Genomic DNA, 10055 nt, shown 5'->3' with positions numbered 1-10055 from the left:
AGAAGGTTCTTGCATAGCAAGGTGTGAGGTTAAACCCAAAAGGAGCTTATCCATAAATCAGGTAAATCCCAGACCACTGCAGAACAGAAGATGACTGTGAGTTAGTGCAAAAGCTGGTCAGGTGAGTGAGGAGCTGCAGAGAAACCAGGGCTGGGAACTAGACAGGTACCAGAGCAAGTCAGTCACACACAGCCAGAGAAAAGCCTCCTCATCTGCAGTTTGCCTCTTCTTGGCCTCCAGCTCATCCCTCGTGGCAGCGCTGCTCCCACAGGAGACTCGGAGGCAGCCCAGGAGCCTCAGGGACACGATTACAGGTGGGACTGCACATTCCCAGAGACTGGGCAAAGAGCACGGAGCTCCTCATGGACACCTCCTGCCCTGTCCCAGCTGGAGGAGTCCTTTTGGCACCACTGTGGGACTGTTTTTGGGGACAGTGGCTCTGGGAAGGTCCTGCTCCCTCGGCCATTCCCACCCCTCTCCTGGCAATCCCTGCACAGATCCCCAAAGTGTCTCACACACGTGGCAGCGCACACTCAAACACACCTACGGCTGTGGGGAGAACAATGATCTCCATTTATTTCGTTTCATATACATCCATATTTTGAATTTTAATACAAAAGAAAAAAAAAATTAGAATCTGACAAATGTTTACAAACAAGATACCTTCAAATAGATTTTACTCAGTTCAGTCTGGTGCAGAGTAAATGACAAATTGTACTGTTTGTTATATTCAAGGCAACAGAGTCTGTAGTCCATGACCACTCAGCCCAACTTTTATGCAAGCTTGTTTTTATCTACCATGAATGATAAACTCCTTGTTGATTCCCAGTCCTGTGTGTGTGCACATGTGTACATAGCAGCTCCTTTCATAGAAAGAAAAGACATCTAGAGGTCTTCTTGTACTTTTACCTACAGGAATCATGTTAAGATACAGAATGGATTACATGGAACTGGGGCTGGATTTTATAAGAAAAAATAATTAGCTGACAAATGAGGGCAGCAATAAAAAAGCGTCTTTTTTGCAACAATAAATAAATACAGTCAAAGTTTTCTGTGTGGACTTTAAACCAGCTTCTTCACTGAAGAACAGACGTGGCATTTCCATGGAGTTAAACGTGACCCCATTTACTGTATCTTTTTTCTTGCTCTCTTTCTCTCTCTCCTTCAACAAAACAAAGTTTTCCTGCTTCTGCCACAATAGTACAACAATTTGATCTTGACAAGAAAGTGGTGCTGCTGATTTTTATTTCTTTGTCCTTTGGACAAAATAAGCCAAGAATATAATCTGACTGTTGTGACCAATAAAAACGCAGTTTACATCAAGTCTTGTCAGGATAACCTGACTAAAAACATCTGGCTCCTTAATTAAAAATTGTCAGACAACCAGATCCTTGCTCGTGTGTTTGGTTAACACGCTGAACTCTAGGAAGCTGTAGACTGCAGTTTGTTGTTATGGGACCTGCAGAATACAGAAGAAAGTTAAGAATTAAGCACCCTTCAGTTTGGAGAACACAGTTGCTGCAAGGTGTTGTCAAAAACAAACCACAATTTTATTTTTGTGAATTACCACCACGTTGCTTTCACTTCTCTTTTTTCCCCCTTCAGAAAAAATAATAATTCTCGCTCTGAATTTTAAGCCTATTTTCTCCTCCAGAATACAAATATTTCACTACTTGGAAAATGCAGTGTGTCACTGGGATATTCCAAAATATTCCAAAACGCCTGAAATCAGTTTTACTCACATATTTACATAACAGTAGTCCATCAAAAGGAAAGGAAAAGGACATTTTTAGTTGTGAACATTTATCATAAAGTCAACTTTGCTTAAATTTATTCAGTAAGTGTTTGGATTAACTTAATAGAAAAAAAACAAAACCTGAATGGGCATGTTAAAATCACATTTCTGCTAAGCAGAGTTCAGCAAAACTCCTCTTTGACATTCATGGTTTTATTAGTGACTTAAACAATAAAATACAAAGTTTCCATGATTAATTTTTCATTTTTCTTGATACAGTGTTTGAGGAACAGAACCATTTTTTGTTAATACAGTTATTGTCACCAGTGTGACTGCTGGCAATAAAACAACATTTACTTTTTAGACAAATGATCTGGATTTTTAGGGCAGTTTAATGGCATTGGATTGTACAACAAAAGAAAGTGACCCCAACATCCAGTTCTGATTCCAGTTAAAAAGTTCAGACTAAAGATATCACAATCTGCAAGAAAAGAAAGAAGATGGATGGTATAAATGAAAAACAATAACAAATAAGATGCAGTAATGAAATCAGTGTGCAAGCACAGGGACTGCTAATGGCAGTGACACAGACATGGCTGAAAACCACCTGACAAAAATCATTACTACAGTATTGAACTGCAAAGAAAAATGTATATTCTTTTTCAGGAATGCCTACAAAAGGGAAACACTCTGCATCATTCCTTTGTCAGAAAAAAAATAATTTAAAGTTTAATTTTGAAAATGTAAATTTTGAATTTTGTTTCAATTTCCATATCCTACTTTAAACCTTACTTAGTTCCCTGTTGCAAAGGTGGTAAATTACAAAAAGATGAGAGAAGGAGTAACACTGAAGTATTTTAATTTTTTTCATTGGATTATAAGCTTCAGAGCAGAATTGTCTCTTAGTAGCATGAGAAGTGTTTACTGCAGAGCAGAACACCAGCACAACTCAGATGCAGTATTTGTCCTCAGCAGAAATTATTAAGTTTTCCACAGCAATGAGCTGAAGTATCACTCAAATTTTGCAAATTTATGATGCCACTCAAATTTTTAACAATTCCTTTTGAATAAACACTCCAAAGTAACCTTTACAAAATCCTATTTAAACCTTAATTTTGACAAAAATTTTTCCAGGAAAGGACACTGAGCAAATCCCTGTGTGAGTGCAAGATAAGCTCAGAAAGGAGATTTCAGGGCCCAACACAAGACCTGTGGTTAGGAACATTGCAGCTTACCTGCTTGCCTTAAATCCTTTTAGTTTCTGTACAAAGAAAGACTCGAGAACTTCTGCACACTGGTAAAAAGGGGAGTCACTTGGATTGTAGTAACGGCAGTTATCAAAAATTTTGGTCATGTCTGCCACAAACTCCGTGACCTTTTTGTAGTAGCGTTTCAGGATTCTTTCTTCCATGGTAGCAAGGTCTTTAAAGAAACCAGAGATTATTGAAATGAGAGGCTTTCATCCTGAACAGAAATCTACATTTATCAAGACTGTGGAAACAAAGCAGGATTTTCATCCTGAACAGAAATCTACATGATCAAGGCTGTGGAAACAAAGCAGGATTTTCATCCTGAACAGAAATCTACATGATCAAGGCTGTGGAAACAAAGCAGGATTTTCATCCTGAACAGAAATCTACATTATCAAGGCTGTAGAAACAAAGCAGGATCCAGGTTAGAGGCTTTTCCAGGAGTGCTGGTTGTGGCTGGGGACAGCAGCAGGTGTCCCTCAGAACAGACACTCAGACATGAATGTGTTGTGTTGTGTGCAGGTAAATTCAATAAAAGACAAGAATCACAAGGACCAAGGAAAACCTTGGCAAGGAGCTCCCTGCTTTTTCTGAAGAAATGAAGAGGAAAGGAGGTCAGACAATCAGGCTGCAGGTCCCATGTAACAGCCATCACCTCCTGATTGATTTTTTAATTCCTGCCTTGCTTTAAATGAACCATCAATTCTCCTGGGCATGTGCACATCAGGCATGGCACAGCTGAAAGATTTCAAGTGCACTGTCATGCAAAATGCCAGAGCCTCCATTCTTACTGACCAGATACATTAAGGAGACAGGAATGGGGATGTCAGTAGTTAATTGTCCTATTTTAATGCAAATATCAATTACAAACGGGGAGAGGAACAAAACCTAATATAAATATAGCTGTGTAAATGTCTAGTGGCACTTTCAGCCAGAAAAACAACTGTCTGCCCTTGGAAAATGCCTTAAGGTGCTTATTTTGAAATACCAGTGATGCCAGAATGTGTGCAAACAACTGCAGATGGGTCTGGATTCCTGGGTGTATTTTACTCAGACTTACTTGTATTACAAATGACTTCTCCTCCTACTTAAGTCAGAAAGAGCTAAATGCACTTTTGTTTACTCCATCAATAATAACTGTTATTTGAGCTTTCCTTTTAAACTTTAACCCATCCATCATGGAATAATATTGTTCAGCATTGTCATAACAGCACAGTCCAAAACTCTGGAACAGGAAAGGACACAATTCCTAAACAAAATATTATTTTCAGTCCATGTACCACAACATATTGCCAAGATATTAAAGTGAACTTTCCTGTTTCCAGGGTGAGTAAGGAGTAGGTGAGAAAGCTCAAATGACACACTGCCTCTCATTTAGAGATCTGAAAAGGTATTGGTTCAATCCTGGAAGGTAAGGAATAACATTCCCCACACCATTTCTGTCAGGAGATGGAAAATCCAAGTGTTTATCCAGTTTAACTGGTGAGCTCTAAGATCAGAGTAAAGCACTGGAAAGATGCAGCAGCTCCCCTTCCACTTTGCCCACATTCATAACATCTGAATCCTTTCTGTTCCTGCAGCTTTAGAGATAAATTACACATAATACAAAATTTGTTATGCTATCAAGTCAGATGAAGATAATTTTGAACTCCACCTTAAGGTTCATGTCACACTTCCAAAGCATCACCTCCTCCTCAGCCTCTGGAGTACACATCCTCATCTTTGGAGGAAGAGCTCATTCCAAAGGCAGAAAAAAAATTTGTCCTCTTTAAATAAAGAAATTTAAACCCATGAATTCTGTCCTATTGCTGCACTGAATTCCACCTTCTTCTGCAAGAGTGGCAATATTTAGGGTGTAGGAGTCAGCCTAGAATTAGGCAAAACAGCCCTCAGGAACTTCTGAATAGATCAGTGAGAAATCACAGTGTTTCACCTGCCTAATCTGTGTATTTTGCAAAATATGGCTGGAACTGGTCAGCAGGAAATTAATTGCTATTCCCCAGCCCAAACCCACCCCCTCAGGCTGTTCTCAGCAACACTTACCCATTGGTTCTTTGATGACACCATAATAATCTGGTGCATCATTGGGATCTACTGGTTCTAGGAAGGGCCATGCCATCTTGTGAGCCTGGCAGGGAAAGAGCAGAGAGTGGAAACAGAAAATTAAGTTAAATTAGGCACTCTTAATAGGTAAATATTTTCATCCTTTTATCTGTTGGGGTCTGGAGTTGAATTTCAGGAAGAAGTGCAGCATTATATGAAAAAGGAACCAGCTCTCATTTGATGGCTGGGTAAAGTTTTAAATGTCAGTGACCCAGTAGCTGGGCTTCAAAACAGGAAACTGAAATTCAGACATAACAGGATACTGTGCTGAACAGGCTGCATGGAAAAGTATGGAATGAATTTACTTAGAGTGCTTTTAAGTACCCTGAAATTAATATGCTTCTATAAATGTATGTAAAAATACAGGACAATGCAAAATATTACTTACAGGATTTCTGTTATCATAATTTTTAAGAATTTTACCAGAATTCTTAAAAATTCTTTATAGCTGTAGCAGAAAAAGCCTATTTGGGAGCGACAGACAAACCAGAAATATCAGACAGTGTACATAATTCTAATTATCAGGATGTCATCATTTACATGCTAATAATGATGCCCTGTGAGAACATTCCTGAAATCTGGTAACACTCAAAGTCAGGAAGTGTGGATCACAACCACAGAAAACTGATGTGAGAACAGAATCCTGCACCCTCCACACCCTGTGCAGCTGGGCTCCCACTCTGCCTTTTGGGCTCCCAAATCTGCTTCTTCTAAAAGCCTTTCACTGAAGGGATTGTTTCGTTTCACCCACTGAAAAGCCACGATTTCACTGTAAATACTCCTGAGCACCATAACCCCAAGCAAGTCTGCAGCTGACACAGTGGCACAGTTCTGCTGCTCCCTCGGAGCTCATCGCTAACGAGGAGAAATCATCGTTCCCTCCCTGGCGTGTCACACCCCCGGGTGCCCCAGCCTCGTCCTCACCTGCAAGGAGCGCAGCACCCTCCTCAGCCCCTCGTAGTCCTTGTCTGTGAGGGGGCTGAGCACGGTCATGGCATCCTCAGTGGACTGGCACTGGGGACACACGTACTCGTCGATGAGGTCGGCCTCGCTCTGCAGGATGCCCACGCAGCGCCCGTGGTACCAGTTCTGACACCGGTCACAGCCGATGTAAAACCTGCAAGAGCCAAAGCGAATCTCAGCGCCCCGCATCCGTTTCAAGCCCAGGTTTTAGCATTTTAAACACACGAGCCTGCCATCCCCTGCACACAAGCAGATGCTTGGCGTGATTAAAGGCAACGGGTAACGTCAGGTTTCGGAGTGACAAACGCTGCTCCGACTGCTTTGGTATTTACAGACTGTTTCTAAACACGTGCCTAAATTTTGTACTTGCAAGCAATCAGGATTTCAAAAATAATTCCTCTGCATTAGAGATGAAAGGAACAGTGTAAAGCCAGAAGTCTCACCCAGCCAGTATCCAAACCAATTCAAGATGCATTTGGCACAAACTGGACTACAACTAGGGCTTGTTTCACTCCACACAAGCACTTTTCATATGGAAGCTTTAGTCTTGTAACTGAATACAGAGGGAGTACTCTATGACACAAAGCCTTACAATAAAAGATGTATATAATTCACATATATAATCACATACCAACCATGTACCCCCCACACTAAAATTATGTTCTCCAGCCAGATCAGTTTAAAGCACACACACAAAAAATATCCACTAAATATAGTCTTTTAGTCTTTCTAACCACCCCTTGTTAAAGAAAATAAAGAAAAAAAAAGAAAAAAAAAAGAAAAAGAAAAAGAAATCCCAGTTTAAAGTACATGGCATTTTAGTAGTTTGTTGTTAAAAATAAAATAAAACACAATACATTTTGACCACCCTGAGGAACTTCCCTTTTCCTAAACATTTACTGAAACAGAAACATTCAGGAGGGGGAGACAATTACTGGAAAGCAATTTGTATTACGAACGGATACAATATATGCAGAATAACTGGTTTTTTACTCTCGGCAAGGAACAGGAAAGCACAGTCAGAGCAGTTTTGCTACCTAGACATGGAATAAGAGGTTCTTATCCGAACTCACTGCGACTCATCATAAGGTGTTCTGCAGATACAGTACAACTCCTCACTGCTGCCCTCTTGTGCCCGTTTACACTCATTACAGATGTACACATCCATTTTCTTAGCCTCCTTTTCTGTGATTCCAACACATTCTCCATGATACCAGTTAGTACAAAGATCACAGCCAATATAGAACCTAAAAGTGTTCACAATGAAAATGACAATGTAATTGTCATTTCAAATGGCATGGCACTTTTCCCTGCATTTCTCTCTGATGTACTTGATGCTGGGTTACTTTCTGTCTCAGCTTCCCCTGCTCCCTCATCCTTACAAACTAACATCTCATGCTGCAGCTAGAGCGGCAGTAAGGTCACTTGGGTCAATTTTAATCGGACAAGTCATCAAAATGCACATGTATTAATATGTACATATCAATAGGTAATCAGACTTTGACAAAGCTATGGGCTAAAAATCTACTGTCTTCAACATGTGTGTGAAAAACTGTCAAAGGCACAAAAAGACAAGGCCAAAGGGAAAGGTTTTTTACATTTTCAAAATTGCAGCTCAAAAGCCACTGAAACGTTTCCTTAAGGTTTGAAAATGTAGGTCTCAGTTAATTTAAAAAACAAAAGCAAAGCGCAAACACCAACTAGGAGTTACGAGTACACTACAAGAACATGCAACCAGCAGTGTGTAGGTACATCTTGGTGTAAAATGATACCAAAGAAAATGGGGCCAGGGCATGATTGTCAATTTTAAATCTTGGTGGGGGTTTTTTTGGGGTGGGTGGGTGGGGAATGTACACTGAAAAACTGATAATAACCTACTTAAAACTGTGACAAAGTGGAATTTTGAGTGAATAATGTCTCCTCTCAGACACAGCCGTGTGACAGAACCAGGTATGGTATGACACAAAGTGAAGGGAACCAGGGACAGAATCATGGGGATGGGACCTTGCACAGAATGATGTGACAAGAGTGTAAAATATTATGCCAGGATGTTTGTAACTCGTGTATGGATCTCTCAGAACACACCTATGACCAGTGACACCACATGGGCGACGCTCACATCCATTCTCTCTGCCTAAGCAAAAGCAAGCAGACTTGGAACCTCCATCCTCCTGCATTTTGGAGACCTCAACCCCCTGCCAGGTGCTGCTGTGGCAGTTCCTGCCACCCTGTCACCCTGGGGACACCACAGCACCAACAGGGCAGTAGCCATCCTGTGTCCCACAGGAAGCATCTCTGAATTTCCTGGGCCTCTGCACACAGCCTGGACACTCAGATCCTGCCTTTTCTCTTCTTCTTCAGTCAGGCAAATCCTAAAATAAATATCACACCACCCAATTTCCATAAGGAATGGCTAGAAATAGATTGTGACAACTCTCAGCAACTCAGAGAGTTGGGCCCCCTTCCCCAGAGGGCTGTGTGTGCTCCTGGTGATGTGGGAGCACATTTGCACCCAGGCAGAGATGCCAAACCTCACCACTGCAACGTGGAGCAGCTGCCACACTGTGATTTAACAAACAAGCTGGAATCTAAGCAGGAATCTCAGGAAGATATATCCTTACTGACCATCCTTGAAAACAGTATCAGCAAATCCCTATAATCCTGGAGAATCATGAATGAGAACTAAACATAAGAGATTTGCCATAAAATACACAGCACAAAACAACTTACAAGGTTTTACTGAATAAAAAAAATGCACAGGATATTCATAAAATACCACAACTTGGCTTTTCAGCTTGCACATCTATCTTTTCTGAAGAAGAAAAGAGACACTAGCACAAGGAGGATGATCCAATACCCACATATAAATAAAAATTTCTCAGAAAACTGTTTTAAAACTTCACTAATTCCTTTCCAAACGGCAAAAGGATTATATATTTCAACAGTATAGGCATCATTTGTAGGAACACCGAATTTAAAATTCACAAAAGGCAAAGCAGCAGAGCTCAGCCATATTACTAAGGATACTACTGAGTTAACATTTTATTTTCCTGAAGTTTTATCCAGTGCACTGAAGCACAGTTCTCAATTCAAGCTACCAAAATTCACTCTATGACCACTGGAGTCAACACAAACTCTGACAAATCCCTCTGCTCACTCACTAAATCCAGATGCAGTAACACACGGACCTCTGGTGTCACAACCAGAGAACAGGGGCCCTCCTAAGTACACTGGAAGACAGAAAATCTGACACAAACACCAAGTTAAGTGAGGCTGGGGACACCCCTCAGAGGTGACAGTGACAAAACAGCCAGAGCATCCAAAAAAGCAGCCCCATCTCCCACACTCAAGTCATAGTGCAATGGCCAGAGCTACTCAAAATCAAGGTGAAAAACCCCTCAAACACCCCAACTTTGTTAAAAGACATAATTAAACCCCAAAAAAAGGCTAGAAGGAACCTCAAGAGGTCCCCTAATCCTGGTCCTAAACTTGGAATGAAGAACCATGACCCACAGAGTGAATGCACCACTCCAGGTCTATGGTTTCCCTGTTATCAGCCCTGAAATTACCATCAAATGGTACCAGTTCATACTTCTGGGTTTTGTCCCTTACTTGGAATTGGTGTAAAGTCAAATCTATCATGCAATACATCTCTACACAGCTCTCAGATGTAAAGCACTGCTAACCACTGCTGTTAGTCACCTCTAGCTCAAGCAGGACATGCAGCACTATCCCCTGGATCCACTGGATTCTCCACTCCAGCCCTTACACCATTTCTTCACAAGTGCTGGACGTAGCACAAACACTTCTCCTCATTCACAGTCACAATCAAACTACAGAGAACTGCAGTTTTCACTTTGTCAAATGCTTAAATATTCATTTTTACCAACCCTGGCATGCAAATAATAAGGCATGGAAACCATTTCTCCCTGGGACATTGTCCAAAGTGAACTGCAGTCCAGTGACTCGAGCCCCCTTTACTGGGCACTGCCTTACAAAAAAAA

At 41.0% G+C, this 10055-nt stretch overlaps 1 protein-coding gene across 1 annotated transcript in view; it reads right to left on the bottom strand.

Moving 5' to 3' along the window:
* Positions 1–550: 550 nt before the first annotated feature.
* The window catches only part of BPTF (bromodomain PHD finger transcription factor), a 53393-nt gene continuing 43888 nt past the window's right edge, over positions 551–10055 (bottom strand). The window contains 5 exon segments of the mRNA XM_066332356.1: positions 551–1459; positions 2971–3157; positions 5029–5113; positions 6013–6205; positions 7125–7298. Coding sequence (XP_066188453.1) covers positions 1423–1459; positions 2971–3157; positions 5029–5113; positions 6013–6205; positions 7125–7298 — 676 coding nt within the window. The 3' untranslated portion in view covers positions 551–1422.

This window comes from Sylvia atricapilla, chromosome 18 (genome assembly GCF_009819655.1).
Source record: "Sylvia atricapilla isolate bSylAtr1 chromosome 18, bSylAtr1.pri, whole genome shotgun sequence".
In the NCBI taxonomy this organism is placed as follows: Eukaryota; Metazoa; Chordata; class Aves; order Passeriformes; family Sylviidae; genus Sylvia; species Sylvia atricapilla.
Note: the sequence above shows the minus strand (reverse complement) of the source record. Positions and strands in the feature narration are given on the sequence as shown.